Source organism: Pinus tabuliformis, chromosome 6 (genome assembly GCF_031772625.1).
Source record: "Pinus tabuliformis cultivar Carrire ecotype Pingquan chromosome 6, CPIR1, whole genome shotgun sequence".
Classification (NCBI taxonomy): domain Eukaryota; kingdom Viridiplantae; phylum Streptophyta; class Pinopsida; order Pinales; family Pinaceae; genus Pinus; species Pinus tabuliformis.
Window position 1 is genome coordinate 1180298198 of NC_142292.1, and position 19637 is coordinate 1180317834.

Below are 19637 nucleotides of genomic sequence, written 5' to 3' on the forward strand. Positions count from 1 at the left end.
TTTAGCTAACTCTTAAAGCTATATTATAATGTAGCTAACTCTTAAAACTATATTATAAAGATGTATTGGAGTAAATACAAAGACATTGTAATTAAAATCAAATTTGAATTTTAAATTTTAGATAGTTGCCTCTTTATATTTAGACTTAGAATTGTTAAGTTACTTCTCCAAATTCCTGGCTTCCATTGTGCACTTGAATCACCTTTAGAAACTTCTGCATGACAGACCTAGAAACAAAATACATTAACACATTTGAAAATACATCCTCGTACATTATTAAAACAGAAGTGGGCTGCTTGTTGATGTCTTATAATTTAAGTAGAGTTTGAATGCCTGTATTTTTACAACCGAAACATTGTTATTTCCTTCTTCCATCCTATCACATCTTGCACTGTCCCACAACTGCCCTCCACTTCAATCTAAAGCTCTAAATTATTTACACCTAGAGACGAAATCAATTCATGCATTCTCAAAGCAGTGGCAATGTCCCTGAAATTAGATTGCATTTTAACTTCTCTCTTTCTAGCATTTCGATGTTTTCTTTTCTTTCCTGAGATGCTTTTGCATTTCCGTGCTCTTATTTTTATTTGCACATTTTGCAGTGCCATTAGCCATCATATATAAATTAAATTAATTTATTTGTACGTTTTGCAGTCCCATTAATATATAAAATATAAATTAATAAATAAAAAATCAAATACCCAGTTAAAGTTCAAGTTAAATTATTTGAATCCCTCTAAATTCGGAGACATCGACATTGTCCGCTTCCTCCACTCCACGGGCTTTTCCATTCTGAAGCCCTAAAGCGTTTATATTGGCAATTCAAAATGTTTTAGCCAATGTTCTTTGCATGTCTTGTGCCTTAGCTTGGTTCCTAATGAAGCTGACAATCTGTTTTGGTTTATCAGGGTTCTAGACAAAGATGTTTATGGAATACTTGTAACGAGATCTTTTTGAGCTCTATGCCATGCCCTGTATCCCTATGCTCTGTTGTTATGATATTAAATCAATTTATCTTTTGAAGGGTATGGCAGGAAATATCGAGAAAGGCTTAATGAGTCATGGGGTATCGTGGATGTAGATGATTGTTGCAGCTGTGCAGAGTTTCTTGTAAGTTTTATACTTATATTTTCGATTCAGAATATTGTAAATTTCCTGACTCAAGATGTTGTGGATTCTAGTAATTTTGATTCAATGCTCTTCTTGGATGTCATTTACGAACCTCGTTGTTAACTTTATTGAGTAAATCCAGGTTACAACGGGGAGAGTAGATGGGGAGAGGCTTTGCATTACTGGGAAATCGGCTGGAGGCTACACAACGCTGGCTGCGCTTGTCTTTAGGAAAACATTTAAAGCTGGGGCTTCCTTGTTTGGAGTAAGTATTCCATGCATGTATTCTATCATTTCTGTTAGGTTAACATTATAGACCTAATTTCATTCTCCTGTCTGTTTTGTTTCTTTAAACTCTTTGGTATATGTTGTACTTGAGTTTTACTTTTTGCAACACACGCAAGCGTCTATCCTTTCTTCTAACGTGTTATTGTTCATAATCCGCGAAAATTTAATTTGGGATCACTATCCCGTAAGATACCTTCAAACACAAAGTTAGGATTCATTCCATTTCTAACATAAATATTTTTCATAGAAATTAAGATGACAGTCTAATATTTGTTTAGGTGTTAGCTATGATGAGATATTATAGAAAAGTCAATAGCGACAGTTCATGTTTAGAAGTACCAATGAACTAGTTATGAAGGCTATGAGTATATGATACAGCTAGAAGCTTCTCCCGAATTTGCACAAAACAATAGGTTGGGAGTGACCATAATATATATTAAAAAATATAAAAATTAGTTAAAAAGCAAAATAAATTAGTGGTTTGCATTTCAGGGAATATCCATGCCCCTTTAATGTACACAGTCAATATTTATATATGGGCCTATATAAATTGACACGATTATATATTATCTACTAATCACCTTGTATGAAGTTTTTTAGTAAAATATTCATATTTAATTTTATACTTCATATTACATCAGTTTAATGCTGGGCATGACAGTTTGATTGGTCATTAAGAGTATAATAATGGATATTCCTTGCCTATAAATGAATTTCTAACAAACATAAAATCCAACTTATTATACAAGTTAATTTAAGAAAAAAGTTTGAAGTAAAAAATTGAAAATAATCTTAATGATTTCTTTTTGAAGTCTATAAACACAAACATGCATATATCCAATTTTATAACACCATCAAATAACAGGGCAAGATTCACATCCATATCCAAACCTACTATGGAAGGAGAAAAACATATTTAAACTTACTCATGATAAATTAATTAACCTTGTCTTTCTTTCATAATTAATTTGAAGTTGAAAGAATTTGTGCTTTCCAATATCTGCATCGTTTTATTGGAGAAAACTCATTAATGGACATCTCAAACCACGAAACTTGGAAAAAAGAAATTACAGAACTCTACAGATCAACTGTATTTACTGAGAGTTGCCTCCATAAGAGTCTTCGAAGGAAAATGGGAACAGAGATTGTACACTTTAATTTTCTAAAATGGTGTAGAGACAACAAGATTATTCAAGTGTTCTCTCATATAAAACACTATCCACATAACTAAGGGAATAATGGCATGTTTCCTAGCATGAATTTTAAACTAGTTAGGGTGGAAATTAAAACAAAACAAACTCAAGCAAGGTAGCACAACATGCCCATGACCTTCTCTTGCTGCATCTTAAACCCTCAAATGCCCAAGTCGAGTGCTTTGTCGTATGGCTGTTTTTAAAATCTGTTAGCGGTAAAGCTGCAGTAGAGTGTGTAATGTCCCAAATGGGATATTTTGCTAATTACGCAGAAATTGAACTCAACCAAAATTTTTCCATAAAATCACCATTCAATGATCAGAAGATTGCCATGTTAAATATAACAAAAGAGTGCATGCAATTCCTTAATACAATGAACAAAAACAATCTCAACTTTTATTATGATAGAAACTGGGGTTTACATGCTGATGCAATAAAATAGATGAGATGGAAAACTGGCCTCAAAATTCTACTCCAATGTTGTGTTGGCCCTCCAAAACTGAACTGAAATGTCACTATTGAGCTCTCCTGTGAATTATGGATGAATTCACCAAGGGGAGATGGGTACTCACCCAATCTCATTGAATCACCTGAGGGTTGCTGTCCTGGGGCTACCAATGAAGTAGATTTTGGCATTATGACACAGATTTGGCACTATGACACAGGTGTTGTCCTTGATGGCAACTCACTCAGATGACAGATCACAGTTCAGACTCACAGAATAAAGAAATAGAGGTATACACAGGTTCCCCATTGACCAAGCCGCGTGTACACGGGTTCGCAGACCAAAAGGCACGTATGGCGTACACACCCACTTTCACGGAAGGAAAGGCGTGTACATGTTGGAAAACTTAGTTTTGGTCCATGGTATTTGGTCCATGGTATTGGTCCAAGGTATCTTGTCCGAAGTGTTGACCCCAGGTATTTGGTCCAAGGTATTGGTTCTAAGTGGTTTTGGTCCATGGTATTGAGTAAGGCCTAAGACTATAAAAGGAGGAGAAGATCATTAGGCAAAGGCACTCATGAATTGAATATCTGATGAAGAGCAAGATCTAATATATAGGCTATTGGGTTATGGTGCATAGCTGGATCTGAACCAAGGATGAACCTTAGCGCTTGATGAAGGATAAGATCTAATGATGGGTCAAGATCTTAAGGCTTGAAGTGAAGTATCTTTATGTGGTTTTGATCATTTATCTGTATAACTGGCGCATGTTGTAGTCTGTAAATATGATGATCTGGGTATAACTGAAGTCTGAAATTGTTGTAGAGTTTAAATCATCATTTACAGATCTGTACGCAGGTTCACTTTAGAAAAGACGCGTATACACGTTGGTTCGGCATATCAAAACAGCGTATACATCTAAATTGTGATTTGCAGATCTGTACGTAGGTTCGCCTTGAGAAAAGTGCGTATACACGCAGGTTTGACGAAAGGAAGTAGCGTATATCTCACAAAATATATTTTAGCTACTTCTGTTTGCTGTTGCAGTGTTCTGGGTTCTAGCTTGGGTTCTGGTTATTGTATTTTGGTTACTGTATTCTGGTTACAACATTCTGAAGATTTGTCAAAGTGATTAGTTGATTCTGTTTTGGCTGGTGCAAAAGGAGATTCGTTGATGCAGATGATTGAATGATGCTATTGATGGATCCACACTGAAAATTTATGAAACGTGGTCCCTGGAAGAAAAGAGAAGGTTGGAGCCTTCTGTAGGCCGGCACCTACGTACTAGTAAACATTTCAGCGAGTACAAGAGCTAGGGGGTGTAGCTCCCTTTTAGGAGAAACTGGAGAACGAGAGAATGTTGTAGCCTTCTGCAGGTAGAGGCCTGCGTACTAGTATAAGACTGCACCAATACAAAAATTGTAAAAAGAAGTTTCTAATTTAAAAATAAGATAGAGATGATTGCAACAGGTGGTTTTCACCCACATTGGGTTTCCACCTTATATCTTGTGTTCTTGTGTGTGATTGTTTGTTCTGTTTTTACTGCACCTGGTTACTCTTTATATGGTTATGATGCACTGATTAAAGATCAACATATGAAGAATTAACTGAATCTCAAGTCTGCAGGATATACGCTAGTTGCCTTAAACACAGTTGCGTATACATGCAAGTTTCATGAACTGAAGTAGCGTATATGAATCAGTGTTTTTAAAACCGGAACCGGTGACTGGACCGGTCCACCTAATGAACCGGTTTACCGACCGGAACCGGTCTAACCGGGACTGGTTTGGTCTAAACGAACCGGTTTTTAAAAAATACATTAAATAATTAATTTTTAATGAAACAAAACTATTTTTAAGATGTAAAACCATGATTCCAAGCCAATAGAGACAAAATATGCAAAGTTTGCTCATTTATATACCATGCAAAGGTGAATATATCAAAATGGCACCGAGTGCAATACATATCATCGACAAAATAACAAAATACATAAGAAATGAGGCTCTAAATGGCCTATAAAGTCCAAAAACAATGCTGCAAGCTATGAGGCCATTGGCCTACTACAAGTCTACAGTGTACACATGATCAATCATCAAGTCCATCACCACTACTAGACACAGGATCATCATCAGGAGCTACATAGACATCATCTGGTTCAGAGTCTGAGGATGCCTCTGCCTCATCTGCAACATCAGTATCAATGCCACCAATGACAATAGAAGTGGACCTAATGGAAGCACGAGTTTTTCGACCTGCACGACTAGTGCCTTCCATTGGTTCCTTGCCTTTCCTTGATGTCGCTACTGATCCTGGTTCTGATGCCGCCACATAATCTGCCTCATCCTCCGCTAAAGCCATGTCGATATCAAAATCAGCCTCAAACACAGGATCTTCAGTCTCCTCCACCCATTCTGATGTTGGATCAATATCGTCCAACACAATGGGATCTAGATTAGGTGATTTGCTCATCATTTGGTTCCTCCTCAGTCGAAGGTTGTATTGCACAAAAACAAGATCATCTAACCGTTTTTGTTCCAAACGGTTTCTCTTCTTCGTGTGTATGTGCTCAAAAACAGACCAATTGCGCTCACAACCTGAAGCACTGCAAGTTTGACTGAGGACTCTAATTGCAAACCTTTGCAATTGAGGACACTGGCCACCAAATGACTCCCACCAATGTGCTGCAAAGAAAAAGACAATAATTAGTAACTTAGTTTATAATTTGAATTGTAAAGAACGTAAACAATTTTAACTTGAAATGAAAAACAAAATGGAAATTGGAATTGCTTACCTGGTTGGTCCACATCTCTTGCCATCTTTGGCAAGTTTTTGCCAAAAGTACCACTTGCTTGATTGAAAATAGTAAGCTGTCTATGTATTTCCAACTAGTCTACATTGTTAGGGACCATGCGCTCCAAGCAATCAATCAATCCAGCTCTGACCTCCCCATCATGCTGATCTCCTAGCCGATTTTTATAGTGATACCTTGGGTTCAAAAAATACCCGGCTGCATGTATAGGACGATGGAGTTGATTGTTCCATCTGTTATCAATGATCTCCCATATACGGCGATATTTAGCTAACCTGTCATTGTAAGCTGCCCGTATCTGCTCCTTTGCCTGATCCATAGCTTCATAAATGTAGCCCATGGCCAATCTTTCCCCATCCACCAACCTTAGCACCTTAACAAGGGGCTCGGTAATTTTCACAAGCTCTACAGACCTTTTCCAAAAATAAGTGTCTAACACTTTCTTTTTGGTGTCTTTTCCATCTGGTCTACGAGCCCACCGAGATTCAGACCATTCTTCAGAGGAAAACATTTTCTGCAAGTTTCTATGTTGACCATTGAGACATTGCAACGTGAGGAAGTGAGTTGCAAATCTCGTAATTGCAGGCCTAACAAGCTCTTTGCCTCCAGTGTGTTTCCTCATTAGGCTCAATACCCATGAGTGGTTGTAAATGTATTTTGTAATGCACTTGGCATGCTCTACAGTGTTTTTTACCCACTCCACCTTGCCTATATCCTCAAGCATGAGGTCTATGCAATGTGCAGCACATGGAGTCCAAAATATGGTCTTATATTTGGCCTCAAGCATCTTTCCAGCAAGAACATAGTTTGAGGCATTATCAGTGATGACCTGCACAACATGATGCTCCCCAACTTCCTGAATAATGTTATCCAAAAGCTCAAATAGAAGGCTTGCATCCTTTACCCTATCAGATGCATCAACTGATTTCAAAAACATGGTTCCTTGAGGGCAAGAAACAAGGAAATTAATGATAGTGCGGTTCTTTCCATCGGTCCATCCATCTGACATAATGGAACAACCTGTTTTGAGCCATGACTCTTTAAACTCAACCAAATACTCATCAATGGAAGATATCTCTTTTTGCAAAAGAGCTCCCCTCAAGTCATGCATACTAGGGCCTTTGAAGCCCTTTCCTGCAGCTATAACAGAGTCCCACATAGCTTGGTAATAAGGTGAGCGAGCAGCATTAAATGGGATATCTGAATCATACCACCATCTAGCAATGTATTGGTGAGAAGTTTCTTTGCATTGTTTTTTCCAATGCTGATCCAAAGTGGGTTGAGAACTTGGCTGGGAGGAAGTGGGATTAGATTTAGAAGAGGCAATGTTGGCAGAAGATGAGAAATAACTTTGGATGTTTGGTCTCTTTGTTCCTTTTGATGGTTGGCCAACTCCAACAGAAGGATGAACATAGTGAAAGGGGTCATTGGTGGAAGGGATAGAAGTGGAGTCTTGAATCTCATAATCATCATACCCACTCTCTTTCATAAGATTCATGGCTTCCATTAATTCCCTCTTCCTTGCAATTTCATCTTGGATGGCCTTCTCCCTAGCCTTATCCTCATAAAATTTTTCAAGCTTGGCAATGTATTCTGCCCTAATAGTACCTAACAGTTCTTTTGGTGCATCACATGGCTTTACTTGGCCTCTTACCCCAGCCAAGTGTTGTTTCAACCTAAGAATACCCCCACCTCCAATAGATTTATGGCATAATTTGCATATCATTTTTCCCTCAATTACATCACAATGAACCCATGCACTGTCCTTTCCTTTTGGAGCCATGTTTGCTTGAAATAATAACAATTTGCAAAGAAATCTGCCATTTAAAAAAAAAATTGTAGCTAAGGAACATGGAAAACCAATGATAAATGTAGGAAAAAAAATGCACATGCAAGCTACAAAATTTGATAGCATAGAGCTAGAGAGTTCATAGCATAGATGATAGATCATTGAAGTGAGAAGTTTATAGCACATAAAAAAAATAATTCATGGACAACAGACTCAAATGAGGAATTATCAAGTGCAAATCCTTACCTGGAAATGCAAAGTAGCTCCCCTAGCCTCCTCTTGAAGATGGCAACTCCACTGACAGCTACACACTATCTCCAAAATAGCTCCAACTCCAACTCCAAGATGACTACTTCAGCAAAAACTCCACACTCTCCAAGCTCACAAACAAACTCACAAACACTCACAAACACTCCAAATCAGTTGTGTGAGACAAATGAGAGTGAGAGGGGTGTCTTATAGCAAGTGTGAGGGTGTTTTTGGAGGGAAAACACCTTTCCCTGCCCCCCAAAACCCCTAAACCACCACTAAAAGCCAAAACCACAGCGCTTTTTCCTTTAACCGGCGGCCTGTCCATAAACCGGCCGGTTTAGGACGGAACCGGCCGGTTAGCTATAAACCGGCCGGTTCCGCCCTAAACCGGCCGGTTTTTACCGGTTAGGGCCGTATTTTGGGCGAGTGAGGGAGGAAACCGGGTTAGATGGGCTGGTTCGGACCGGCCAGGCCTCCAACCGGCCGGTTAGGCCGGTTACCGGTTTTTTCCGCCGGTTTTTAAAACTATGATATGAATCTGATTATGGAAATGAAAATTTTTTGACTTGCTAATACTGATTCACCCCCCCTCTCAGTATTATTTCCAACAATTGGTATCAGAGCATGTCCTTCAGAAGAAGCTCTTGAAGGAAGATCCATCATTATGAGTAACCACGAAAAAGAGGGATCCATCAGACCACCAAACTTTAATGGGAGCAACTTCGTTTATTGGAAGGTAAGAACCACAACCTATCTTCAATCTCTTGGAACAGATGTCTGGGAAATCGTGGAAGGAGGATATACATTTCCATCGGCAATTCCTACAGATGTGGCAGGTAAAAAGCAATATGAAACCAATGCCAAGGTTGTCAATACATTATTGGCGAGTCTGTCACAATTAGAATTTGTCAAAGTTATGCAGTTCAAATCCGCCAAAGAAATATGGGACAAGATCGTTCTAAGCTATTAAGGAGACACTCAGGTAAAATGTGCAAAACTGCAAACTCTCAAAATTCAATATGAAATTCTCAAAATACACAATGATGAAATTATAGCTAGTTACTTCTTACGTATAGATGAGATTTTTAATTGCATGAAGAATTTGGGTGAAGAGATAAAAGAAGTCACTTTAGTTGAAAAGGTTTTAAGATCCTTGTCTACTAAGTTGGAACCAAAAGTATATGCCATAGAAGAAAAGAAGGATCTTCAGACTATTACTATGACACAGCTGCACGAAATCTTAACTGCTTTCGAAATGAGAAAAGGAGGTCCATCAGATATGAGAGAAGCTGCATTTAAAGCTTCAGGAAGAGAAGAACTCAATGAATCAAGACATATTTCAGAAGGAGAGGAAGAAGCAAACTTTGTCAAAAACCTTCAATGGGGTTCCGGAAGATTCAGAGGTAAACTACCTTTCAAATGTTTTGCTTGTGGAAGAGTCGGTCATTATGCTGCCAAATGTCCTCATAAAGATAAGCTTGATAAAGGTAAAGAATCAGCAAAATGGAATAGAAAACAAAGTGTAAGTAAGAAAAGCTACTATACGCATGAAGATAGCGATGGTCTATCTAATAGTGATGAAGATGAAAATAGTAATGACTATAGACTTTTGATGGCTTTTGAAGATGATAATTTCTTGGATGCTTTAGATGAAGATGATCTTTATGAAGAAATCTCTAAACTCAAAATTTGTTTAGAAGAAAAGAATATGATTATAGATACTTTGACATTCCAACTTGCTGAAAGAGAAAAACACAATGAAAAACTGGAATGTGAAATTGTGGGTCTAAGAAAGGATATTGAGAAAACAAAAGCTCTCAATCTTAGATTTGCTAAAGGATCAGAAACATTAAATGAAATTATCAAAGTACAACATTCTCCTCTGATAAAGACAGGTCTTGGATATACTGAAGAAGCATCTCAATCACAGAAGCTGTCAACCTCCACTAAAAGCTATCTTGATGCAGCAAAGAGCAGTGAACAGTTTGACAGTCGTTAGCAAAGGCATAAAGAAGATCACCAGGTAAATCAGGCTCAATTTACTTCAAGGATGAACAAAAGCTACAAACCTCAGGTAAATCATACTCAATCTGCTTCAAGAATGAATATCAATAGAAACTACAATCACCAGGTCAGTAGATTCGATAATCGCAGGAACTTCTTTAATGGCCAATGTTTTTCATGTCATAACTTTGGACACAAAGCTACTCAATGTGTTGCTTACAAGACCATCATGACTAGAGAAGCACGAAATCAAAGGAATGTGATAGGGATCATGAAACGGACTTACAATAACTTTTCTCTTCTTGAAAATGAAATAGAATGCTCTATTTGCAACAACTTCGGTCATGAAGAATCTGAATGCAGGAGTAAATTTCAACAAACATCTCAGAAGGAGAAAACTTCATTAAGTCCCAAAATATGGAAAAAGAAAGAGCCGCAACCAGAAAGATGTGGTATAGCCTTGTATGCAGAAGGAAAAGAAAATCAGTGGTATATCGACAGTGGATGCTCAAAACACATGACAGGTGACAAAGAAAAACTTCAGTCATATAATGCCTTAGAAAAGGAAAAGAAGGTCTCATTTGGAAATGACACTCCTGCTGTCATAAAAGGTAAAGGCTCTATTCTCTTAAAAGAAAAGGTTAAAGCTGGAAATGTTATGTATGTTGATGGTCTAAAGCATAACCTGTTGAGTGTCAGTCAAATGTGTGATCAAGGAAATGAAGTAGTATTTCGATCAAATGGATGTGTTGTTTGTGAGCTTGATACAGGTGAAACCGTGATCAAAGGTATAAGAACTCCAAATAACTTATACATTCTCAAGGGAGGACAACAACAATGCTATCTAAGCAAAAATGAACATTGGCTATGGCACAGAAGATTGGGGCATCTAAGCTTCTCTCAAATAAGGAAAGCATGCAAATTCCAGGTTGTTCGTGATCTTCCTGATATTAGCATTCCAGAAAATACAATATGCAAATCATGTCAATTTGGTAAGCAAACCAGGTCGCATTTCCCTGAAAAGGAAGGATCAGCTGGTAAGCCTCTTGAACTTGTTCATACTGACTTATGTGGTCCATCAAGGAAAAGGTCACCTCGTGGAGAAGAATACTTTATATTGTTCATTGATGATTTTTCCAGAATGTGTTGGATAGGACTTCTAAAGCATAAAGATGAAGCATTTGAAAAATTCAAAGTCTTCAAAGCTTTGGTTGAGAATGAATCAGATCATAAAATGAAATGCCTTAGATCTGATCGAGGAGGGGAATTTACCTCGGATGAATTCTTTGACTTTTGTGAAGAACATGGAATAAAAAGGGAATTCTCCACTGCAAGGACTTCTCAGCAAAATGGAGTGGTAGAAAGGATGAACAGAACTGTTCAACAAATGGCTCGTGCTATGCTAGATGAGTCTGGAACTCCTGCAACCTTCTGGGGTGACGCTGCATTCGCTGCCATCACTATTCTCAACAAAACAAACGTTTGGGTAAGTAGCACTCAAACTCCTCATGAACTTTGGCATGGTAAGACTCCTACTGTAAAATACTTCAAAGTGTTTGGAAGCAAATGTTACATCAAAAGGACTGATGAAAAACTTGGTAAGTTTGAACCCAGAGCAGATGAAGGTATTCTCCTTGGTTACTCTTCCCGCAGTAAAGGATATAAATGTTATAAAAAAAGACTTGGGAAAATTATTGAAAGTATTGATGTTGTGGTTGATGAAACATGCAAAAATCCAAGGAAAATAAAAACCGAAGAACATGAAGAAGATGAGGATTATCCTTCCACATCAAATCAGACTGATTCTGAAGAAGAAACCAATGAAGCACCAGAAGAAGAGATAACGATAGAAGAAAAGACTCCGTCCAGGTATGTCCAGAAAAATCATCCAGAGACTCAAATTTTGGGACAGAAACAGGCAGGTGTGCAGACAAGAAGAACTATTTCAGAAGCTTCAAGCTATCTAGCATTACTATCTTCCACCGAATCTCAAAATGTAAGTGAAGCATGTAAAGATGAATGTTGGGTCAAAGCCATGAATGAAGAACTTGAGCAAATTGAAAAGAATAATACTTGGGATTAGTTCCTAGACCTCATGATAAGAATATCATAGGAACTAAATGGATATTCAAAAACAAGCTGAATGAAAATGGAGAAGTTATTAGAAACAGAGCCGGACTTGTTTGTAAATGATATGCTCAACAAGAAGGTATTGATTTTGAAGAAACTTTTGCACCTGTTGCTAGACTTGAAGCTATAAGAATGTTCCTTGCTCTTTCTAGCTTTCAGAAATTCAAAGTATACCAAATGGACGTAAAATCTGCCTTTCTTAATGGAGACTTAGAAGAATAAGTCTATATTGAGCAACTAGACGGGTTCATTCTTGGAAATGATGCAAAACTTGTAAGCAAACTCAGGAAAGCTCTCTATGGTCTAAAACAAGTTCCAAGGGCCTGATATTACCGTCTTGACAAATATCTCCATCAACAAGGTTTTTCAAAAGGGTCAGTTGATAGCAATCTATATACAAAGATTGACAATAATAAATTGCTAATACTTGTTGTGTATGTTGATGATATCATTTTTGGTAGCAATGAAGAAGCCATGAGTCAGAATTTTGCTTCGGTAATGCAACAAGAATTTGAAATGTCCCTGCCTGGAGCCCTCTAGAACCTCCTATTTTATTATTATTTTAATCATGGAGCACTTTTCCCTCTTTTTTTCAATTAAAATATTCTTTTTAATGCAGGAAAAGGGTAAATTGGCCACCATGTCTCCTCGGGTCACTGAAACTCACATCTAACCATCCCATCATGTAGATCTTCTCATTCTAGTTCCAACGAGCTATTACACTGAGGTGTTATGTCAATTATTCCTCTCGGAATGTCACCTCAAGCGTAATTAATTGAGTCAGGCCCAATAATAACTTTGTTTTTTGAAAGTATCAGAATGCACCAGAACGTAAGGTAAACTGTGCGGATGATGGAATATGCCAAGCGAATGCCATCAAACCTCATAGAAGCTCCTCAAAATCCCTCTAAAAGCCCCTGGGCCTGCTGATGACACCAACCTGCACCTATGACCTGTCTGCCCCCAACTCTGAAAGTCCATCCTAACCATGTCATAAGGAACACTAGAAAAAGGAACATTACAAATCCTCCCGCCCCAAGATTGCTTGCCCTCAAGCAATCCAAACCTGTGGACCAATCTAGTGGCCCAACACAACTGAGACCCAATGCCCGGATCCCATACGAACCATTGGGTGATGCTATGCCTCTATGTCAACCCACCATGAACGGACCCCTCAATGCCCGGATCCCAGACCAATCTTTGACTGAACCTATCATCAACAAATCCTCCTAGATCCCAATGCCACCAAGAACAAGTATCAAGGCTCCATGGCTCCTGTTGTGCTATAACTCCAACCATGAGTGTTGCTCCATCCACCGCGTACCAACTCATCACCTCTCTCCAATCCAACCCTTGGCATAGACCAAGGTCAATCTCACCATGCTGATGTTGTGCTGAAATACTGATGAGTGGCCAGCCTACATCCTGCTGCCAACTGAAGCATGTAGTATCCCTCACCTCTAAGGGCTCCTGCAGTACAATGCTTTTGACTAAAAATGATACTCCATCAATAGGGTACCAACTCATGATCTCTCGCCAATCTAATGCATGGACACCTGTGTAAGGAACTAGTCTACTAGGTTGATATGGGTCCCTGCTCAACTGATGATGCTTTATCTAGTCAATCAACTAGATCTATCTAAGGAAACTTGCTCCTCTCTCTATAATAGGAAAAAGTGGGCAAGATGTGCTACAAGCCCTGTCTATGTACTCTTGGAGAGGGCTGCGGCCTGGAAATACTGCAACACTATTGGCTGCCACTGCACCTATCTGCACCACATAAATGGGTAGGCCCAAAGATGGATGCACCACGATTTCCAACAACGCTTCCCTCCTCTGATCAGGAACTTTGCGCTCCTGCGATCTACTAGCCTCCCGCCAAACTACCCTGTCAGCGTCCAACACCTCTTGAGGACAAGTGTCTGCAAATATTGCCACCCTGCTAGCTGTCTGTACATCTATCTACTCCTCATCAATGGTTGGCCCCAAGGGTGGGTGCTCATCCTCCTCCATCACAGGCTCAATATGAAGTTATGAACCTCCAACTGGCTCTCCCCAAAAGGCGCATCATGCACACTGTGCACATCACCCTCCTTGGCTGACTCATGCTCCACCATATGTTGCTTATGTCGAATCGTCACTGGTGACTCATCATCCTGAATGTTTCCCATACCGTCCACTGACTGCTTACCATATTAATTTGGCCTGTTGTCAACAACTCTACATGACTCATGCTCCTTGGAGACATCCACGTATGAACCCATTGTTGAAGAATGCAACTAGGTTCGGTCTTCATAAATGTATTCGAGTCATTATGTAATGTACTTGTCAAAATAATGAAAAAGTTTTTTTTATTATAATTACAATGACTTATTAAAGCATGGGTTTCATGCTTGGGTCATCTTTTATTAGTCAAAGTCCCCATTGTGGACTCCTAGGATTTGTATTGAGTAATTAGAGTCATTGTACATTTTATGAGACCCTTCTTGGGCTTTTGAATCATGTAAAAAGAATTATTATTTAGTCAAATTAGGTATTTGACCCCTCCACACCAAGTTGGCCTCAAACTGGGCAATTTGACCTCACCTAAAGGTTATATACAAGAAGTTCGAATTCATTTGGTGCATCTCCCTCACAAGTTCGATATCCAAGAAAAGGAGGGAGAAAAAGTGCGAAATTCCAAGAAGAGAAGAAGTGCTAGAAGGATCAAGTTCAAAGGTTTTGGGTATCTCTTTCTCTCTCTTATGCGAAGTTATTGGACCAGTTGTTGGATCGAAGTTTTACTGTTGGAAGGGTCAAAATTTTGAAAGTGCTGGGTCGAAGATTCTGCTGCTAGAAGGTCGAAATTATGGATTTGCTGGGTCAAAGTGTTGTTGCATCAAGGTCGAAGATCTAGGTCGAAGTTGCTGGAAGGAGAGGCTGACTTGGTGGTTGGAGGAGCTCTGTGTCTAGGTTGAAGAGTCTCAAGAAAACTATTGAAGGAAGAGCTTTTGACTGGGTTTTCCCCTAGATAGGGGTTTTTCCCTGGTAGAGTGCCTACATCATGTGTCTCATGTTTTTTTGATCTTCATACACACATAATTTGGTAATTGCTTGATGAAAGATAATATAACAAAGACGTAAAAGAAGCCAACTTAATTTGCAAGTAATTATCAAGAAAGAGAAATATAACCCTAACTCTACTAGCATTGATTTCTCAACATGGTATCAGATCTAAGGTCAAAGAAGATTAAAGATCACTTTGTTGGCTTGAAGGAAATGGTTATTCCCTCTATGATAAGTTATATGAGAAAGGGATTCAATACTGCAGGAAGCTGGATCAAGAAGATCTTCTACTACTTATTTAACAAGGTCAGAAGTCGAGGGTTCTTGGTTGCACTTACATGTTCACTTAATGATGATAATGCATGGATTATTGATAGTGGAGCATCAAGGAATACGACAGGGGAGAGCAAACAACTTTACACTCTATCGAAGGAACCATCTTCTCATGCAATGGAATTGGGAGACAAGAAAAGCTATGCTGTTAGAGGCCTTGAAAAGTAGACCAACATTGAGAGGCTAAAACACAAGAGTTCTCCATAAACAAAAAATCGTTTTTGGAAATTCCACCTAGAAGTGACTCAATTAGATTATTAGCCTAGTTTTAAATATTTCCTAAGTCTAAACTTAGGAAAAGGGGTTAATTAATCAGTATTAATTGAGAAAGGTGTGAATTATCTAGAAACTCACACAGATCGAGTAGGAAATAGTCATATCCCTTGATTAAGTTTTAATCTTGACCGTTTGAGTCCCAACAGAAGATTATAAGAAGAAATCGATGGGTAGATGGAAAACACACACTTGACACATTAGAGATCGATTTCCTTGGGTAGTTCGATTTTCCAGAGAGCAACAATAGTTGTCAGAAGAGTTCGAGCCAAAGAAGGAAAGTAGAGACAAAGAGGGGTAGGGACAGTGAGTCTAGAAGAAGGGATTCCAGTTCCGGAGAGTAGCTTACAGAGAGGCAAAAATAGGCACAGTGAGGTTGATGCAGGGGTTGCACAAAAGCCTTTAGAGGCAATTTGATTTTGCTAGAGAGAAGTTGGGTTTCAGTTTCAATGGTTGGGAAAGTGGTCCAGAGGGCCAGAGAGACAGTTTCTCAATCAGTGGCAGATAGGATGCCTTGAGGAGCAGTTGGTTCAAGCAGAGCGTAGAAAGCACCGCGATAGGTGACGTAAGCCTGTGTAGAAGCTGTTTGGACAACTCACTTGGAGCGGGCAGTCAGAGCCCAGATTGCTTGTGGGGTGAGGAAAATTCCTCACTAGTATTTTTCTCACTGCTGCTTAATAATAAAACCTCAACTACTGCACCAATTTTCCCAAGTTGGGTTTTTCCAGGGACTTTTGTCCAAAATTAATTGTATCAAATTGTTGTGTGTATACCAATATTTTCTCAGTTTCCAGGTTATCTTTTGCAAAATTTAATTTGGTGAAAGTTGTGAATTTTTCGTTGTTTGTCGTAATAAACTACTAATTAATTTACAGTTAAAAGAGTAATTTCTAGTTGCTGCAATAGGATTTCAGTAGTTTGAATTTTCCTATGGTATCAGAGCGATTTTGACCAGACGGGGAAGTTCAGATTCGAAAGCGGAAATTTGTTGTTTAGAGGGAGCAGCAAGACAAATTTCGGGAGGTTGCGTAGAGCCTAAGCCAAGCAGTGCGAGTTGCCCAGGGAATTTGATTTTTCAATGCAGGTTGGTAGAAAAATTTGACTTGCCAGTTGAGTGATTCCAGCAGGCAGAGGAAGCAACAACTCAGGTATTTTTGCTAGGCAGATTCCTTGTTTTGGCGCAAAAGGGTTTTGCAGTAGCATAATTAGCACTTGGTGGAAGAGAAAGGCACACACAGAGAGAACTTTTCTCAGAGGGTTTCTAGCCTAGAAATCTGATTTTCCCAGTTGTAGTCGATAGTTGCTGCAGGCAGTTTTTCTCACTCCAAAAGGGAGTGTGAATAGTAAATTCAACAACCAAGCAGAGGAAGAGGGATATTTTGTTCAGATTCAGAGATGGCCACAACTAGGCTTAGAGATCATGTTAAAATTGGCAACTAGGGCCAAACTCCACGTAGGTCATCTTATTTATGGCAGTTGATATTTTTTTTTGGATCCCTCTCATCGAGAGGTGTAGGATTGATCTAAAGATCATCCAATCCCGACAAGTATTCATGGAGTTATGAATTTATTTGTGTTATAAGACAATTCGTCAAGGACGGCCAACAACCAAAAATCCACATGTGCTCAACGTTTTAGTATAAAGGAGGTGACTTGATAGTCATTTCTACACACTTCACTCTTGATTTCTCTCCACTTGTTTTGGGTTTTAGTGGAAGAGAAATCTAGGAGGATGAAGCCATAGGAGTAGTCAAAAGGAGAAGGCCCTACGCTGCCCTAATGGAGTTCATATCACAGCCATGGAAGGGATCTCTACACTGCCCTAATGGAAGTCAAATCATAGCTATGGTAGATATGCTAACCTAGAAGAGACCTTACCTTTAACACAGTCATTTTAACGCAGCTATGGAGGCAACCTCAACAAGATATACGCTGCCCTAGCCACAGGCCTACGATGCCCTAGACATAGGCCAGTTCTTTTTGGAAGAAGGACCCATGAATTCTACTATAGGAGGCCGAGTTCTAGGGCCAGGCCTAGCTACTAGACCGAGTAAAGAAGGAACAAACGCTGGTTGTCTGGGCACTTTTGGAGGGACCGAAAGCCTAAACAGGAGGGTTGTAAGTGGTGTAATGGATAGCGAGTAGGGAGGATTTGTATGGGAAGAAAATCCGCAGTCCTGGAAGCTTAGACGACCAAGTTTTAGGGCTATAATAGTGGTTATAGTCAGCCCTAACCAGAGGGCCGAGATTACAGAGGAAGGTATAGAATTCAAGAACAAGGAGGACAACAGATTGTTGATAAGCAAGGTATGGTTGTTCTATTGTTTTGATGCTTCTAAGGTTGTTGTAGGTTACAATGGGACAGAAACAACAACTTGCAGCAAACACATGGCAGCAATAGCATGGTGCTACAATTGGGACAACAACATGGTACAACAATGTTCAATGGGACAGTAGCATGTTGGGACAACAACAATGATGGGATAGCGCAATGAAATGCTAACAAATAGGACAACAATGACATTGTGCAGCAGTGGCACAATGGGATAGCAGCAACAACAAGGTGTAGCAAGTACATGGTGGCAAGCATGGTGCTGCAAACACATTGGGACAACTAGGCTATGATGCTTGGTGGAGCATGGTACATGGGACAACAAGCAATCATTGTGCAACAATGAGATGCAGCATGATGGGTACGGTGAGGTACAGGATGAGGCAACACTGGTGGGTGCAACAAGATGATAAGGTACAACAAGATGTTGCAGTACAAGAAGGTGCATCATAAGGCACAACAGTATGATGATGAGGTCCAGCATAGTGATGATGGGTGTAGCATGGTGCAGCACGGTGAGGTGCAACATGATGACGAGGTGCAACACTATGATGGGTGATGAAGTCACCTGAGAGAATCAGTTGAAGCAGCATGTCTTCATCTGAGTTCAGCTACATGATGTATCATTTTCTTAGAGATTATCTATGCTCTTATTTAGATAAGTCAAAGTGTTTGACTTCGGTTGTAAATGTACTATCTCTCTCTCTCTCTCTGTGCTAAACTATTGAAGAACATATAAGAATAATTGATCAAGGGTTTCCCCACATTGGGGTTTGTCCCTGTCTAGCGCCACATCTTATGTCCTCTTGTCTTGGCTTGTCTTCTACGATCTATGTTTATGTTCTATCTGCAATTTACTTTAATGCTAATGCGATTGCTAATCTGGAAATGATATTGAGCTAATTGTGAAAATTGAAATAAATTTCTCTAAGCATAGAACATACCTAAAATTAACAGATCAAGATAGGTTGGAGGGAGCCTCCAACTTTTTCTTCTGGAAGGCTAGGATGTCCTTCCTATTGGATGAACATGGCATGAAATCCTATGTAGATAATGTAGTGGCAGTTCCCCAGGATGGAGATCAACTGAAGGAATATAGGAGAGAGATGGTGAAGGAAAAGTGGTTGATCCTGGATGGAGTCTGGGACAATACAGTTTCACATATCTCTGGCAAAGGCACTGGTAGAGAGATGTGGGACGCTCTCGTCCAACTATATTAGAACACTTCCAAGCAAAATATGTTCTTGTAGGAGAAGCTAAGGAGCATCAAGATGCAGAAGGGTGAAGGCATAGTTTCCTTCCTCACCAGGATTCAGGAGGTCCATGATCAACTTGCAGTCGTTGCGGAGGCACCTCAACTAACAAAGCTTGTATGGTTGGCACTAAACAGTGTCTCAAAGGAGTGGCAAGTGTTTTTCCAAAGTATCTTGGGCAAAGACACATTGCCTAGATGGGACAAGATGTGGTCAAACCTATAGCAGGAGGAGTTGAGGCGAGCTCTATTAAAGAGCACCATCAACGAAAGCAACAACAAGGGTGTGAAGGGTGAGAAGGAGGAGAATGTGGCCCTAGCATTAAAGGGTCCCAGTTAGGGATAGGGGGAGAAGAAGAAGAAGAAGGAGGAGGAGGATCTA

General features: G+C 39.4%; 1 protein-coding gene across 3 annotated transcripts in view; it reads left to right on the top strand.

Annotated features, from left to right (window-relative positions):
• Window positions 1–19637, top strand: part of LOC149262973 (peptidase uncH-like) — a 414879-nt gene that overhangs the window by 266550 nt on the left and 128692 nt on the right. For all 3 annotated transcript variants that reach the window (XM_089425545.1, XM_089425540.1, XM_089425535.1), the window contains exons 13-14: window positions 1025–1110; window positions 1253–1375. In XM_089425545.1, the coding sequence (XP_089281671.1) occupies window positions 1025–1110; window positions 1253–1375 (209 nt within the window). The remainder of the gene's footprint in view (window positions 1–1024; window positions 1111–1252; window positions 1376–19637) is intronic.